The sequence below is a fragment of the Thalia democratica genome, chromosome 5 (assembly GCF_965202585.1).
Source record: "Thalia democratica chromosome 5, ktThaDemo2.hap1.1, whole genome shotgun sequence".
Taxonomy (NCBI): Eukaryota; Metazoa; Chordata; class Thaliacea; order Salpida; family Salpidae; genus Thalia; species Thalia democratica.
Window position 1 is genome coordinate 59,680,594 of NC_139169.1, and position 17,235 is coordinate 59,697,828.

At 30.1% G+C, this 17,235-nt stretch overlaps 1 protein-coding gene across 1 annotated transcript in view; it reads right to left on the reverse strand.

Moving 5' to 3' along the window:
• Positions 1–518: 518 nt before the first annotated feature.
• The window catches only part of LOC145836120 (receptor-type tyrosine-protein phosphatase delta-like), a 30,148-nt gene continuing 13,431 nt past the window's right edge, over positions 519–17,235 (reverse strand). Inside the window, exons 12-38 of the mRNA XM_082943928.1 lie at positions 16,518–16,660; positions 15,533–15,695; positions 14,341–14,670; positions 13,775–13,971; positions 13,405–13,522; positions 11,975–12,095; positions 11,481–11,614; positions 11,018–11,318; positions 10,590–10,796; positions 10,351–10,472; positions 10,028–10,178; positions 9,579–9,702; positions 8,711–8,881; positions 7,260–7,474; positions 6,893–7,044; positions 6,538–6,635; positions 6,169–6,341; positions 5,769–5,895; positions 5,500–5,625; positions 4,930–5,084; positions 4,418–4,541; positions 3,331–3,492; positions 2,930–3,108; positions 2,480–2,606; positions 2,056–2,166; positions 1,324–1,581; positions 519–1,023 (exon numbers count right to left, since the gene is read on the reverse strand). Of these exons, the coding sequence (XP_082800054.1) occupies positions 898–1,023; positions 1,324–1,581; positions 2,056–2,166; positions 2,480–2,606; positions 2,930–3,108; positions 3,331–3,492; positions 4,418–4,541; positions 4,930–5,084; positions 5,500–5,625; positions 5,769–5,895; positions 6,169–6,341; positions 6,538–6,635; positions 6,893–7,044; positions 7,260–7,474; positions 8,711–8,881; positions 9,579–9,702; positions 10,028–10,178; positions 10,351–10,472; positions 10,590–10,796; positions 11,018–11,318; positions 11,481–11,614; positions 11,975–12,095; positions 13,405–13,522; positions 13,775–13,971; positions 14,341–14,670; positions 15,533–15,695; positions 16,518–16,660 (4,415 nt within the window). The 3' untranslated portion in view covers positions 519–897. The remainder of the gene's footprint in view (positions 1,024–1,323; positions 1,582–2,055; positions 2,167–2,479; positions 2,607–2,929; positions 3,109–3,330; positions 3,493–4,417; positions 4,542–4,929; positions 5,085–5,499; positions 5,626–5,768; positions 5,896–6,168; positions 6,342–6,537; positions 6,636–6,892; positions 7,045–7,259; positions 7,475–8,710; positions 8,882–9,578; positions 9,703–10,027; positions 10,179–10,350; positions 10,473–10,589; positions 10,797–11,017; positions 11,319–11,480; positions 11,615–11,974; positions 12,096–13,404; positions 13,523–13,774; positions 13,972–14,340; positions 14,671–15,532; positions 15,696–16,517; positions 16,661–17,235) is intronic.

The following is a 17,235-nucleotide window of genomic DNA, read 5'->3' on the forward strand; positions in this document are numbered from 1 at the left end:
ACTGATAACTTTGTTAGTATTCATTGGTAATACTGTTTTTAATTTGCTTTAATTTGAATGCAGTTTATTTATGAATTTCTAGTTTTCTAAATTAAATTTTGAGTTAAAGATAGAAATAAAGCAACTACTGAGATAGGTAGCTACTCAAATTAAAACGAAATATACAAGAGCTTGATGTTTAAAATTAATATTTTATACTTTAACTAGTCATTTTTGTATACTTATAGTTTTGTTAGTATTTATTAACTAAAATACTGTTTACTTTGTTTAAATTTTGATTTAGCTTGTTTTCAAAACTTGTGCTTTCTAAAATTATTTATGTTCATAATATAAAAAGTTTATATAAGTTAAAGTACAGCAGTATTACAACTATTTGTAAAACTAAACTCTATAAAAATTAAGAAAATAGCAATATTTGTAACTTAGTTTTATTTTATAAACAACACAAACAAAAAATTTAGTCTTTTATTACAACAAAATAAAAACAACTATTTTAAATCTTTATCAGTACCTGTAAAACTAATTTAAAAAAGAAAAAAAACGTATGAAAAAACTTTTTATAAAAACTTTAAAAAAATAAGCTCTAAGCTTAAATGTTATATCTAGTCTACTAAATAAGTATATCAACTTTAACTTTGGCTGTAATCATTTCTGTTTGATTTGGAATTTTAGTGAAGACTTAATATCGCTAATTGTCAGCACAGCTGACTCAATGAGGTAAAAAAAAAATATTTTCAACAAAAAAGCAACAGTAAATTTTCAATCGAACACTTCTTGCTGAGCACCAGTCTTTCAAAAGCAAGTTTACAGAGCAGCTCACAACACATCAGTTTAACCTTCAAACTCAGCCGACAACGAGTTTCAAATAATTGCCACCAGCGCACACTGCATGTGGTTTTAGTTTTGGTGGGTGGTGTAGTGGTCGAACGATCCGAGGTATTCCAGGGCGGCCCGGTAACAAAACTGGTACTGGTCCTCCGTTTGCACCATGGCAGGTCTCTGGGTGCGCAGCGTTTTCACAGTCTGAAACGTATTGTGTAGAATTAGTAACTGTTTGTTATTTTAATCGTTTTATTTAGTAATTAAACAAAGTATACTTTTGTGGTTTTAGTATGTGAGCGTGCTGTTACAAATCATCTGCAACATATAAATGAAAATTAATGCATAATTAAAACACGCTTAAAAAAAGAAAAAAAAATTATAAAAAGCATACCAAATAAATTTTTTTTTTAATTTGAATAGAAGTTTTTATTTTGTAAATGAAGTCTCAATGTTAAAAATACTTATATTTTTAAAAAAATTCACAATAGAAGAAAATCAAACCTGAAACATGTCGACGACGCTCTCAGTTCTCATCCGCTCGAGGGCGATGGAGAGCGTGATGAACACCCCCGTTCTCCCCACTCCCGCGCTGCAGTGCACCGCGATCGGCCCCTCCTGCCCGAACTGGTCTTTCGTCTTGTGCACCTGACCTATGAAGTCGATGAACCCCTCGCCGCTCCTCGGCACCGCCTGCTCCGGCCAGTCGAGGAAGTGGAACTGGCGGATGGTCCTCGATTGTCCGTCTCGGGCGTCCGTGACCTTTTAAGTACATATTTACAGAACAAGTTGAAATGCATGTGTTTTTAGACATTTTTTACAGTAAACTTTAATATTCTTGTAAATATTTTTTTTACGAAGTAGTTAATTTAGTAGCTTATAATTAAAACAGTTTCAAAAAACTGTTGTTGTTTTTATTTTTATTTAAATAATCTTATGATAAAAAAAAACAAAAGTATAACAAATATACTTAAAAAAGATTTCATAAAAATAAAAAAATTATTGTAGTTATTTTCATTAAAAGTAGTCAATCAGTTTTAAAAATCAAGGTCTAAAAATAAAATGTTTTGATAAATGGGTGTATATACTGTTTTATTCTTACTAACAAATTAAGTAGAAAGAGAGCGGTTAAGTACCGTATATACTTAAAGCTAATCTAATATTAACAAAACTTAGGCATCTTCAAGTATGATTTTTTATAAAAGTTTAACAAATATACAACAGTTTCATTCGAACCTTGAACTCTCGCAGTGTGAATTCACGCATTTCGTAGGTATTTATCGGGTCGACAACAAAATACTGGTACCTGGCAGACCGGTCGATTGGCCAGTACTGGTGGCATTTGTCCTGCAAAAAAAAAGCTGTTTTAACAGCAGTCACAAGTAGGCTCAAAAAGTACTTTACTGTGCACAGAAGTTTCTCAAAAATTTTGGTTTCTCATACTTGTTATGGTTATAAGTTTCTTTTGTTTCAATACCTCTTAAAAAAATTTAGCAGATGTAGTTTGAACAAAAACAAGTATAAGTTATATACTTTTTTAAGTTAAGTACGCGCTTAATTAGCTAATATGTACAGAAATCTTGGTAAAAACCGTTTTGTGAATTTTTTTTTCTAATGTTCAGTCGAAATCAAATTATTACAAAAACAAATTCAAACTGACCCTTCCCTGCTCCCTAAGTTTGGTAAGCATGACGACGATGGTGGAGTTGTGTTCCCACAACATTCTCCAAAAATCATCAGTGGTCACCGCTAGAGGTCCTTGTGTGGCGATGTATGCGTGGCGTTGCCTGTGAAATATATTTATAATATTACAATTTTTGTTTCATATTTGTTTTACAATATTATTTAAAATAACGGCAAATATTTAACTCAAACGCGAACTGTTCGTGTTTACTTTTATTTTAAAAGTTTCACCAAAATACTTTCTTAAATCAGAAACAAATGTATAAACAATGCGTTAAATAACTTTGTTTAACCACCATGACAAACATAAAGTATTTTTACTAAAGCATACTTATATTTCAAAAAAAAAAATCATAATACAGAGGAAAATTATAAATGACTAAATCAGCAGGAAGTATAACGCATTCATGATAACAAATGTGTTCACCTGTATCCGTCGATGAAGCTGGCGTTGATGTAGTCCGAACCTTCGAAGCCCGCTGTGCTGCTCAGCACCACTCTGCTGCTCTCAAACGGAAGAATGTTCACCAGCCGGTTCTTGAACTTGTTGGCGGGCAAATTTGCCGCCACGAAACAGGACGGCGTAGCTTTCGGTCCAGATAGTCCCTGAACAATTAACAAGTTTTCAATATCAAATTTTATTTTTCTATTTACTTGTTCTTGTTTTGTCAATATTTTTTTTATGAGTTGTGTTTTATCTGAATAATAATACAAGGATAACTTCAACCAAACTAGTCCATAGTATATTCTAATAAAGAAAATTTATCAAAAGCATTTTTTAGTGTAAAACCTACTTAACTTAAATGTTTTTAATTAATTAAATCGAACCTTGAACTCCGTCTCCATTCCCGTGACCTGCATGTCATCTTCCGCGTGAGTGAGCAGCTTCAGGTGCTGGTAGAGATCCCTGGCAGGAATCTCGGTGTTCCCGTTCGTGATGGCTTCCAACAAAGCGTCGTGGATGAATATGTACTGGTCTTCCGATTGCACCTGGAATTAAAATTGTTAGTAAAAGTAACGAAAACCTTTTGTTATTTATGGGCTATTTTCAACAAAATTTTTTGGTGAAAACTCTATGGATATCTTAAAATAATGTAAAAAATTGTAAGAAACAATGCTATGATATTCTAGTTTTAGTCACTTATATTTATTTAGATTAATGTTGTTTTCCAGAAAATCGCTTTATTTACTTAGATCTAAGATTATTAAGTTCAAAACTCTGTAAAAAAAAAGATTTAACCTACAAAACCACTAATTAACCATAAGCTATCTACAAACCACTAATTAGGCATAATCAGTGATGTGCTAATACTATGACCACAGTTAATTGCAACTGAAAACTGCAATAGAATTTAGTAAATAAGCCTTCCGTTTTCTTAGAAAGACGATGCTAGAATTTTCAATGTTTTGTTGCAGCAATAAAAAAATGACGTAACTCAATTACTTAAACCCCTAATTAGCTTATTCATACAAAAACAAACCATAGGACAAAACTAAGTAATTTTAAAAAGTAAGACTTTAGTTTTCCCACACAAAACCAAAACTGATAGAGTTATACAATAAAAAAAGTAAACCCCTCAACTAAACACGGGTAGCTTCAAATTTCCACTACTGTTTTTGAACTACTTGAAAATCATGCAACTAATTTGCATATTTTCTGAGTCAGCAAAATATTTTTAAAGGTTTTTTTTTTTTTTTTTTGTATTTATACCCTTAACCCTAACCCACCTTACCCAAACATAAAAACAATTAAAAATTTATTATTAAATTTAAAAAAACAAACAAGAAAAAAAATCGCTGACTCAGCAAATATGCAAATTACTTGCATGTTTTTCAAGTAATTCAAAAACAGTAGTGGAAATTTGAAGCTACCCAACACGGGTACTTCAAATGAATAATTAGCTTAATCAATTACCATGTAGTTTCTTTCGGCCCGCATGCAGGTAACTTGTCCGTACACATCGACCGTGTTTTCGTGGTTCATTCGATCCAGCATTGCGTCAATGCAAATGAAGCACCCTGCCCTGCCCACTCCAGCGCTGGTTTGTTAACATTTGTTATTGTAATAATTTTAACATACTGAAAACATCCGTATGTAAACATTTTAGATACTTTATTCCTTTTAAGGTAAAAACTTATACTTTACTTTACAAAAAAAAGTTTTTATTCTTTTGTAATTTCTGTTCACTTTATTAGAAAAAATGTTTTTGTTATAAGTTAACATCGACATACTTAATAATAACATTAGTTTGAATACAATTACTTTAATTCACATTAAAAAAAGCTGAATATGCAAATTTAACAATTTTAGTACTTTTAGCCCCTTAAGCCTCTTAAGTTTTTTCAAACTATTTTGAATTAATCTGCATGAAAAGAATTAACTAAAAAAAATCTTCAATTGAAATATATTATATTTTTAAATTTTACCTGCAATGTACAACGATGGGTCCCATTTCTGGCAAGCAGCTGGATTTAACTCTTTTAACAAAAGATAGCACGGGAGTTGAATGCTCTGGAACCGCATGATCAGGCCACGCTGTGAACTGAAAATGCTTGATCTCTCGAACTTCATTGCTTCCGTGCTGTATAGTGTTTAATAAATAGTTACTTTGACTTACTTTTTCTTATGCTTTACAATTCATGAGTATTTTGAGTTTTATAATTTGAAGTTTGAATGTTAAGGTTGCTGGCTGATTCCTACCAGACCAGTGAATTTGAACTAGGATTGAGTTTGTTAAAACGTGAAATTTACTCAAAGGTGTATAATTTAATTTAATTTTTGATATATAGAACATTAATACTTTTCAAAATGTAAAAAAGCTTCAAACTACGTTCATTGTATAAACTATGTTAAACTTTTGCCTGAATACGAGCTTCACTTTAAGCATTGAAACAAAGTATTTCATCTAGACTTTACATATCAGCTTATTTGTTTAAATTAAAGTTTATTAAGAATTTGTTTTACACGACAAAATTTCAATCAGTAAGTCAATTTACTTTTGTGACGTTAAAGACTCTTGTGGCAAACGATGCAAGTTGTATCTCTTCAACTAAACTTATTTTAATGTTACCGTAAGTCTCTGAAGCTTCTTGTGATATTGGCCAGTATTTGTCGCACTTCACCTTTAGAAAATTTAAATAAAGTTTACAGTTAAACCCGTTCTATAAAAAGCCAATGCAGAAGTCATAAATCACATTTTTATATCAAAAAAAATGTAAATTTTAGTCCCTTTTTTATTTCTACGAAAGAAATACTAAATAAAAACCTTATTTTTTTCTTCACATTTAGTCATCATAACAATCAATTGGCACCTCTGTTCCCAGACCATTCTCCAAAAATCGTGAATTGTGTTCTTTAAGGGACCTTGGGTTGCTATGTATGCATTTTGTTTCCTATAAAAAATAGAGCGGTTACAAATATGTCCTTTATTATAAAAAAAATTTTAATAACAACATTTAAGTATAAGTTTGAAATAAACCTTGTTTTTGTCTAAAACTACCGAAAAAGTTAAAAATCGACAATAAACTTCTTAATGGGGTTTTACCAACTTAAAAAAACTGATGCAAGTTGAAAGCAATTGCATTTTAGTTATAGTCTAGGCTTTAAATATAAGTATTTAAAAAATTAAAGACTCTTAAAGAGCGAACAAAAAAAACTTTACCAACCTGAAACCGCTGATGTAGTTGGCGTTGATGTAGTCCGACCCGGGGACGCCATCTATCGGTGACAGTGTGAGTCTGGTGTGGTCGTAAGCCACCACGTTCGCGTACCTGTTCTTCGACTTGTTGTGCTCCAGCCTCGAGTTCTCCCACTTGAACTGCTGGCCGGGGTCTATTGTCTGCAGAAAAAAGTCATCAAAATGGAAAAAAAGTATTATTGTTTGACACAAGAGTTATAGTTTTACTTTTAGTTTGAAAAAGTTTAGTTTTTATCAAATCATTTGTTTATTATAAATTTTGCTTTTGGTACAATCAATCTATCATACATTGCTACTTTTGCTATTTAAATTAATGTTTGTTATGCTGAAAAGTAACCTGGTATTCTTGTGAAAATATCAAATTGTCATTGGCTTTCAGGTTCATCACGTGTGGATAAAAGTTTTCAATCACAATCGGTGGACGACTTGTCATTTCTGAAACGTGCAAAGTTGTTTGAAACTAGTTTAAATAGTTTTTCAGTTTACGTTTAGTAGGATAACTTTTAAAAGTTGTTCCATCCTTTAAATAACTACTAATAGAATAATAACAACTAAGAATAAAGAAGGTTTGTGTTTATATTTAGGTTGAAATGAAAAAATTTGATAATCTAAACTAATAAAAAGTCTAAAAACTTAAAAAATTGGTTTAATATGTAATAAAAATTTCAAAAACAAAAAAAAGCAAATCAAACCTGGCGATGCAAACGTCTGCCTTCTGAGCTCCACGGGATCCCTCTCGACTCGATTGTTCAATAGAGGCTGGCTCATCTGAGAGGACACCCCGTTCTTCTTCAGCTCGATATCCGGATACTTGTAACTGTTCCCTCTGTCGTTCGACTTGCGCCTGAAAATTTTAATTTGCCTCTGTTGCTAATGGTTATGAAAAAAAAAACTGATTAAAAATTAAACGACTTCTACAAAAATGTTGTAAGGTTTTCAATTCAAGATTTTTCAACTCATTTAAATTTAATACGAGTATATTGCATTTATGAAGTTTAAACTAATATTTTTTAATTAATATATTTTGTTACCGAATTAGCAAAGAAATTATCAACAAACCTTTTCCATAAGAAATAAGTGCATATGCAAACAGCCAAGACAAGAACTGTGGATACAGCAATCAGGATCCACATGGTCATTCCAGACCCTTTTATTTCATCGGTTGTTATGGGGTTTGTTGTGTTTTTGTTGAAATCGGTGTCTATTTCCTTGGTTGGTGTTAGCGATTCGAATTTGAATACAACTGAGTAGGGGCTCGATATGAACTTTGAAACCTTATAATTTAGTTTCTTTAATACATTTGTTCAAAGTTTTTGTTTAAACAGTAAAATGAATGTACACGTTATTTACTGAGAACGACTTTACAAAGGCAGGTTGTAGATTTATCATTTCCCAACAACATCAAAGAAAAGCTTTGAATACAATCTTCTTCGTAAGAAAATATATACATTTAATTATAACTATTTATTGTTTTATAACAGCTAACCAGACCACGACAAAATATTTATTGTAAAGCGAGTGACTTTTATACAAAAACTAAAAAGTTGCCGAATGAAAATCAAAAATACTTATAGTTTCGAATGGGTTATATTTGTTAATCTAATAAATATAAATACCTTATTAAAACACTAGTATACTTTTTAAAAGTGCAAAAAATATTAAGTTAAAAAATAGAAGAACTTTTGCTAAAATATATGTAATTTTGTTTGTCGTATACAATTTTATAGTTTTTATTTTCTATAGTAACAAATATTCAGGTATTAATTAAAAATATTTTAATTCCAATACATGGCTTATAAATAATAAATATAGAAATGTTAATTTGTTATATAGAGTAATTTACCAGAATGTTTTGTTCTTGCAAATATTTGCAAGTTTTAAAACTACTTTTAGTGTTGTTTCAAGCATAAAAAACAAGAAATTCAAAGCAACCTATTACCATTTCTACTCCGGAAATACCTCAACATAACTGTTTATTATTTCTACAAATGGAAAACAATGGCTAGTAGTTATTTGAGTTCATGTCAACTTAATACTTTTACTAACAAATACTTGTAGAATTTTTAGATAAACACTTATTACTTAAAGTATCGACATATTATTTCGCCACAGAATACACAATACTGTATAATTGATTTATAACGACAATTAAAGTGCCGTATTAATCTAAATATAAGCAATGAAAACTTTAAATACTTTGTCTATTATCATTAAGCATATAATCTATTACTGTTCTTTTTTGTTGTTTTTTTTAGATAAAAATACCATATCTATTTATCTAACATGTTTTAAACTAAAATTGAAATAACTTTCTTGAAACACTTGCTTACAAAAAGCATATAAGTAACAAAAAGTCAAAACATCACGTTTATAAATAAGTATAGAAATCTTTTTTTGATAAGTTTGTATTTATCAGGTAAAACTTAAAAGAAAAAAACTCTAAACATTTAATACTACTTGAACAAATAAATTTAAAGTTTTAAAGATAAAACGTAAAAAAAACAACTCACAGCCTCATCTCTTAAAATTGCTCTGAGGAAAACTTTGTAATAGCCCGGTTTAACGTTTTTATTGATTATTGATCCATAATTCTTTCCATCGGCAAACTTAATTCTTTCCGATGTCTTAAGCTCGCTAAACCTAGCTGTTATGTATGGCAGTTTACTGCCTGATTCACTTATCTGTATTCGAAAAAATGTTGAAGTTTTATCGTGTGCTCTGTAGTTTAGTTTTTTGTTAGGTTTAAAAAAATTAAAATTCTAATACTTTAACTTATGTTAAATTCCTTTTTAAATTTCACATTGTTTGGTAATTATTGTATTAATCCATTTTATTAAAAATAGTTTTAGTTATACATTTTTTATTAGTATTTGTGTGATCTAACGATTAATATAAATAACGTACATTTATTTTATGCTTCTTATTAGAGCATAAGGACTTAGTTTAAAACTATAACAATAATCTACAAATACAGACTTCCGCATGTATTTAAATTAAGTTTGGCTTCAATTAAGACTAGTATCTTTTTTTAAATAGAAACTCTATAAGCTCAGTTGAAAAAAATCTTGATACATTGATACAGTATAAAAAATTTTGCTTTTAACTTTTGTATATATATTTCAACACTTAGCTTTAAATTATTTTGAAAATCTTCTACATAGTTTTTGAACCTGAATGATTCGCTACTGCTTTATTTCTAATTTAAAGAGTTAAATTTTCCAGTGCTTTAGCTATTCGACTTTCAGCTTAGATATTTACCAATTAACAGCTAACTTAATTACACATGATTTAACGTAGTTCTAACAAATATTCAATAAAGTGTAAATATTTTAAATTTTAAGCTTAAAAAAAATTATGTTGATTTATAATACAACTTACCGTTCTTCGTTTTCTTCTACGTAAAATTTTAGACGCTTTCATCAAATCATTTTGACTGATAGAGTCCGGATAGAACTTCACTTCGCAGTTGCTATCCTCACATGGTACAACTATTAAGTAGTATCTGAATGAAAATTATGTTTATTTTTCAAGTGTAAAGAATTTTATCGGCAATACAAAAGTTTTGTTTTACTATTTGTAATTTGAAATACTGATTCTTTTTTATAAAATAGAAACACCACAGTTAAAAATTTGTTCTAGCGACTCTTATAAACACACTTTCTTGTTTAACTTTCGTAATGTATACTCTTTTTAATAATAAACTTGATTTAAACTAAATTTTTGCTGTTCTAAAGTTAGCTTTGTTCCAACGAAGTTAAAGAACAAAAGTTTTTTTTTTATTGAAATATTTATTAGCAAATTGACAAAAAAAGGTTAAGAAAACTAACTCAACAAGTTGATCGAATTGATTAGGTTTGTTCAAGTCAATATGGATTACATCTTCTTCCAATGCGAATCCCACTCTGGGAACTGGCACGGATATCTTTCGAGTCGTTCTTCCTTGAACCCACGATGTCAGCTTTTCTTGGCACAGTTTGTCTGCAAAAAAAAAATAATTGTTACAAATTTAAGTTCTTAACGATTTATAAAGCAAAAACATGATTTTTTTTTTAAGTCTTCATAATTTAGTAACTCTAATTATCTTGTTTGCTTTTAAATGCAATATTGTGGTTATAAAACTGTAGAAAAACTATAACGAATAAAGCCAAACCTTCATTATCGCTTTGCTTGATTGTCACTGTAAAGTTATAGCCCAATCCAGGCAGTAAGTTTGTCATCTTAGCATAAGAAGTGTACGTCTCTTTTTCAAACAAAACTTCATTAGTTGACGTTCTAAAAATACATCCGCTAATTAGCCAAAATATCACTAAATTTGTAGGTTTAAATAACATAAATGAGTCCACGTTTTTATTGAAAAAACAAATATCAACATTAGAACAATTTATTAACATAGCTTTCACGTTGTAGCTAATTTCTTCTGTCATCTCAGGCTCGTTCCACCTCAGCCAGGTTGTGTTCGAGGAGGACTGTGAAATTTTCAGGTTGCCAATGGAGATATTGGGGCAGAGTTTTGGAGGGGAAACCACCTTCACTTCCAAAGGTGCTGATTTCTTGCCCTCGCCAGCTTCGTTCACGGCTGATACTTGAAACTGATACCTGGAAGGTAATATTTTTTACACATGTTTTTTCTTACTTCATTTTAGAATATAAAAAGAATACACTTTTTAAAGTATTAAAATTATAATTAATATACATTGTTTTGTAAACAGAAATTTTTCTTTGATAGCTACTTTTTATGTTATGCATGTTAAAATTACAATGCCACATTTTAGTTTTCTACTTCTTCAAATAAAAATATATTTTAAATTAAACTAAACCTTTCTCCCTCCTCAACGTCTTTGAACAAATACTCCATTTTGTCGCAACTAATGGTGTTTCCCTCCGTGTAGCCGTCCTGAATGGCGTTCCTCCAAATCAGGTTGTAACTAGACACCGGTCCGTTCGAGTATCGGTACTCCACGCTGTCCCAAGTTAATAGGATCCCGTACGGGCTGCCAAGATCTTCTTTCTCAACGAGTTCTTTTGAGAGCAGAACGGTGCTCGCCTTAAAGTTTTTAGGGGCTGAAGTGGGTTTCAGCGGGGGGAGGGTGACAAATTTCGTGGTTGTTTTGCCGTCACCTGAAATTAAAAAAAAAAAAGATAAACGTATTATATTTAAGCTTTATTAAAAACTAATTAGAGTACAAGACGCACATCTCTTTTAAACATTTAGATGTTTGTTTCTTTAACTTTTAAAATCAACAAAGTTTGAATTTTTTTCAACTAGACTGGAAATTTTACCTTCGCCGTTCTCAGCTTGAAGAGTGAAGTTGTAGCTCCACCCGGAATAAACATCTTCCGGAACAAACGAGGACTCGGAAGCGTGAAACTTGTGCTCGATCCAACCGTCTCCACACATTGATGGAGCGTCACACCTTGAAAAATTACGTAAGATTTTTATTGAGTTTCTTACCGTTCTAAATGAAAAAAAAATCCTAGATAAAGCCTTTTTGAAAATCGGTCATACGACTCAAATTATGTAAAAAGTATATAACAGCGTAATTTTTACTTATGTTTATTTTGTTGCTAAAAGAAATAATAACTTTTATCAGCATTCGTTCTTTAGGAAGCTTCACATAATAATTTTTTGAGTATTGAGTTTTGTTTATTTAGTACTTTTAAATTACAGCCGATTCTGTTTTTGTACTAAAATTAAAGCATACTTCTCGTAATCAATATTTCAAACTGTTTTGCTGCATTAAGTGTGTTAAGTGTAATATGTATTGTTTGCTGACTTGTACTTGAGATGCCAACTGATGTATCCGTCAATTTCAGATTGGTTGTCCTCGACAGCTGACCATGAAAGTTTGGCCTTTGTGCCTTCTTTGTGAATCAGCAACTTTGGCGCATTCGGCACTATAAAATATTTCAAGTATAAATACAAAACAACGTAAGTTGTAGTCTGTAAAATAGTAAAATTGAAATTAAAGATAAGCCTGTAAGCATAAAGTTTAAAAATGTACGATTTGTAGTAAAAGGCGTTTAGTAGCTTGTGATAATTTTGAACTTAAATAAAAAGTTCTCCTTTGGTACAAAATTATTTCTATTATTCTCTACAAGTGGTTTAAGAAATATTTTCTTCTTGAAAAAACGTACTTATTAAAAAATCTAAAAAAAAAATTATATATCTATTAATTTACGAGTAACAGTCATTTGATATATATGTGAAAAATCCATAAATAAATTAAAACTTTAACACCAAACAAGGTTAAAAATGTTGAACAATACAAAAGTTTTAGAATGTAATTTGGAGCACTTGACGCTTTCTCTTGATGATACATGTACCAACTAAACAAACTTTGAACTTTCAAAGCTTTTATTTTTGATTATGAGCGATTATATAAAAGCTTTTAAAAACTTGTGCTTAAGTCTCAGGTTAAAACCTCTGTTTTTTCTTTAGCGAAATAAAATTCAAGGTGAAATTTTAAGTGAAATAATTAAAATCAAACATGTTTTATTTTATTTTAAGGTTTTTAATACAAACTATGTCGTTGACAAGAAAGATTTATTTTATCTTATAATAATGATTAAAAAAACTTTATAAGCTTAAATGTACTATTTGAATAATTTAGCAACAGTAGTTTTAAGATTTTTTTTAATAACTACAGTTTTAATAGGTTAACTTAAAAACGTAAAAAGTTATAAACTACTTAGTACCAGTTATTACTTAGAACTTTTTATTCCAAGTTAGCAAAGAAAAAACGTGTATGATAAACCATGAGTAGTTTGGTAAATTAAAAGGACAATTTGTACTAATTGTTTTCATCATGTGTAGGAAAGTACACTTCAGACACTGGTTTTAACAAAGACGTATAATTTATGTCCAAGAAGATATAGACAATTTTAAAATGAATTTTTTGCTTCAGTTTTTTTTTAATAAGTCTTATACTTATGTACTCAGACATTTCGTGTTTTAACTATTAGTTAATTTTTCACTTATAATATTTCCATATATTTAAAAGGTTATGAACTAACTTTGTCAATCTTGTCGGCAAAAGCAACAGTCAGCCGAGAAAGTTTAGCATATAAATCACTACTTCTATAGAGAAGTCTTACTTTAAGGGATATCGTACCGCAACTAATAACTAGTATTTTTAAATAACTTAAAAAAGTAATAACATTTGCTTAGAAATAAGATTAAAGTTTACAGTATGAAAGAACCAACATTTTCCTTTAGTGCAGACAGTCGACTCTGCATTCATGCTCCCGTATCCTTCCCTGGTTTGCGCGTGCATTGAGTACAAATAACAAGTCTTCATCTTCAGTCCTCCGATGTTGTGGAACTGAGATTTGTAATTTTAAATGTATGAAGTAAAGTTTGATATACATATTTAAAACAAAGCTCATTGTTATAAAACCATACAGTTTAGACACCACAGGAAAGTTTGAATTGGAGCTGAAAATTATAGATACATATAACATAGTATTCAATTTTAAGTAACAGTTTAATATATGAACATAAATTCAATAGATTTTTTTTAAAGAAACTTGAGTATGTCACGATACAAAAAAATAAAAAACTTTCAAAAACACACAAAAAAGTCATTTTCTTTCTTCAAGTTCTGGGCCTGAATGACCACGTTTGACGGGCCTCCGTTCTCCTCCCTGTACACGATTTCGTAGCCTGTGATTGGTCCATTTACTTTGAGGGGATGTACCTCCCGCCATCTCAGCTGGACCGTCGTTTCGTTAACCCCAATGGCGGTCATGTTCTGTGGGCCACCGCTGGGGACTGTTATTACAGCGTGTGTTTAAGCATCAAAATATTTTTTTAAATTTGTTTTTAAAAATTAGTATCTTTATAATTCTTTTATTTAAGTCTGTTTTTTATGTAGTGATACATGAATTTAACGAACTTAAACTTTTTTTTACTCAAACGAATTTTTTGGTTTTAAAACTAAATTTCATCCGTGTTTTACATAAAAAATCATTTTATTATATCCGTCAAAGTTTACAAAGTAGTACAACCATGCATTGATATTCATGATACATAAATATTTTAAAACTTTTTTCAAAGTTTTAATACAGTAACAAAGTAAAACTTAACTAATAATAATGTTTAAAAATACTACTTATTTATTTTATTTTAAATTTTACAAACTTGTCTCCAAAGTCGATACGATTACTTTCTCACTCTTGGGACCTTCCCCGATATGGGTGCTGGCAGAAATTGTGACGTCATAACCCGAATAAGCCCTCAGATTCTCAAGCGTCCACTTCCTCAACTTCCCATCAACCTTCACTTTCTCCTCACCTTCCCGCGTGCCCTCTATGACGTCACCGTCGTAGTTGAGGTCGCTCCGGCGGAAATAGATGGTAAAGGCGGCCAATTTGCCGTTAACCTGGTCCGGTTTGGGGGAATTCCAGGCGAGCGTGAGCGAATGGGGAGTTTCGGAGATGGCACGGACGTCTAACGGTGGTCCGCTAGGAGCTGAAACGCCAAGTGATGACAAAAACATGCAATTTTGACGTAATAAAAAAGCTCAAAAAAAAAAAGATTTTGAAAAACAGTTTGAGCAGAAATGTTTTTATACGTCTAAAACAAGCGTTTATTTGTTTTTGTTATAGAAATTGTTTCAAATCAATCATAACTAAAAACATAGTTTGTACTGATGCATTACTAACAGTTGTTCACTGCTTTACGAGCATCATGTTGAAATTCATAATGCTTTCAAACAACGAATGAGGTACGAATGAGCGCAGTTCGACTCATTATTTTTATGAATTGTGATTTTCAAATGTTTTTAACAAAGTAACAGCTCAATATTTACAAAAAAACAACTAAGACTTATTTAGAATTAACATAAGTATTATATATATACGGACACTTTAAAGTAGTTCGCTTTTTTACTTTTCAAAACTATTTTTAGTTAAATATTGATAACTGGCTTCTTTAATCACGTACTTTGTTTTGTTTATTTTGTGGCTAACACTCAAGTTCTAAAATTCTAAAAAAAATTACTACCAGCTAAGTATATTTATTTAGATAAAAGTTCATACTTGTTATAAGGTTTAAATTTGCTGTTTTATATATATTGTGAACATGTTAACACATTTTCTGTTATCTTTTATTTTAAGTAAAAAAAAAACTGTGTAAAAAATTTTACGAAACTTTTACGTAAACTTTTATAGAAGAAGTTTTTTTTTAAATATTTTCTATTAGTTTTTAAATAGTTTGCGACTAACATTCTAGTAAAACTATATTTTTTGAAAATGATTTAAAAGGAATACATCAGCTTGAAAATAAAAAACTTTAAACCCAATTTTATATTGTTTTAAAACTGAGTTCAAACCTGCAGGTAGCGTCACAACTTTCACCGGTCGCGATGACACGCCATCTAGTGTTTCATCCCGGTTGGTTGCCCTGGCTGCCACTCTCAGGAAGTAGGCCGTGTTGGGGCGCAACGACCCCAGCAACATGTCGGTTGCCGTGGTAACAAGTTTGCTCTCTTCTTTCTAAAAAGTTTTTAAAAGTCACACTTTTAATATTAGATTGTGTGTAAATATAACATGGAAAAATAGAAAAATAACGAAAAATGAAAAAATGTGATTATTGGTTTTCGTTTTCTAATCTAATTTTTGCACGTATTTTACTAATAAGTACAAGATTATGAAAAAACACGCTTAAAGTATTAAGACAAGTGCCTTTAGCCTAAAAAGAGCTGCAATCTCTATCAAGATTTGCACTTAAAGCAGAAGAAATTATAGCCTGTTTTTTTTTGAATGATGAATTAGTAGATAAACATTGTTAAAAACAGCTTTTGTTTATAAATATATATATCTTAAAAGTATTCGTTTTTTGTTAAAGCTTTTTTTGTTAAAGTTATGCACGTAGTTTTATTTAACTATTATTTATAAAAAACTTTTTTTACACATTTATGTAATTATTATTGAAAAAATTAAACAAGAAACTTTTGAAAATAAGAGTTCTAAACAGAAAGAATCTTTATAAACTAAGGAGGAAGTTTTGAGATAACTCTGGCTTAAAATAAAAATTTACAATGCTAAGAAGTATGTTATGAATAATAAATGAAGGCTTAAAGATGCTATTGCTGGTAAAAACAAAAGAAAATTTATTCTGCGCGGTAAGTCAAAAAAAAAACGTAGTGGTATTTTATTTTCAAACAAGCTTATGTAAACCTACGATTCAATTTTTATAGCAAAACCTCTCAAAACTTATAACTAATCTAATTTAACTTTGAGTAAAACTTGGAGGTTAAATAAAGACTTTAAATGTAATAAAATATATTTTTAGGCTATATATTTTTTTAAACTAACAGAATCATTCATTCTGGTCCAAACGACATAAGTTGTTATGTTTCCCATGAAACCGTTGCCAGGGGCTTTAGGTTTTTCCCAGGTCAGCTTCACCGAATTCTTGGAAATTGCAACTGCGTTCACGTTTCTCGGCTGCGCCGGCACTGTGTAAATTTTACCGTTGAAAAATCCTGCATCACAGCTTAAAAATTGCTCAATTTTTATGTTGTATGATCAAAGTGCTAATTATTATCAAATCATGATGCTATCATAATGCTGAAGTAATGGATTTTTTTTAAAGTTAAGTTATGCTACTTTAAATACTGTTGATGTTTTTTAAAGTTTGAAAAAAAACTACTGTAAGAGTATCTTTATTAAGATAGTTTTTTCTGTTTAAGTAGAAATACAATAATAAAAAATGTTTTATACTTACTATACTTGAAAAACATAACTTTATGATACAGTTATCTAAAAATATATATGGTTTAATGCATTAAATAATTTTTGCTTGTTATTAGATAAACGTGTCCTTTTTAACTTAACGATTTTACACGGAAATTCTTTAAGTTAAACAGAGTTATTGATTCTATCCAAAAACGTCCTATAAATTATATTTCCAAACACTACTTACTTTTCGCTATACTTTTAAAAACAAATTTATAGGAAATCGAATAAAAACTTTAGAATCGATGGGAATGCACTTGCATTAACCGGAAATATACGTGACTACATCGCTTTA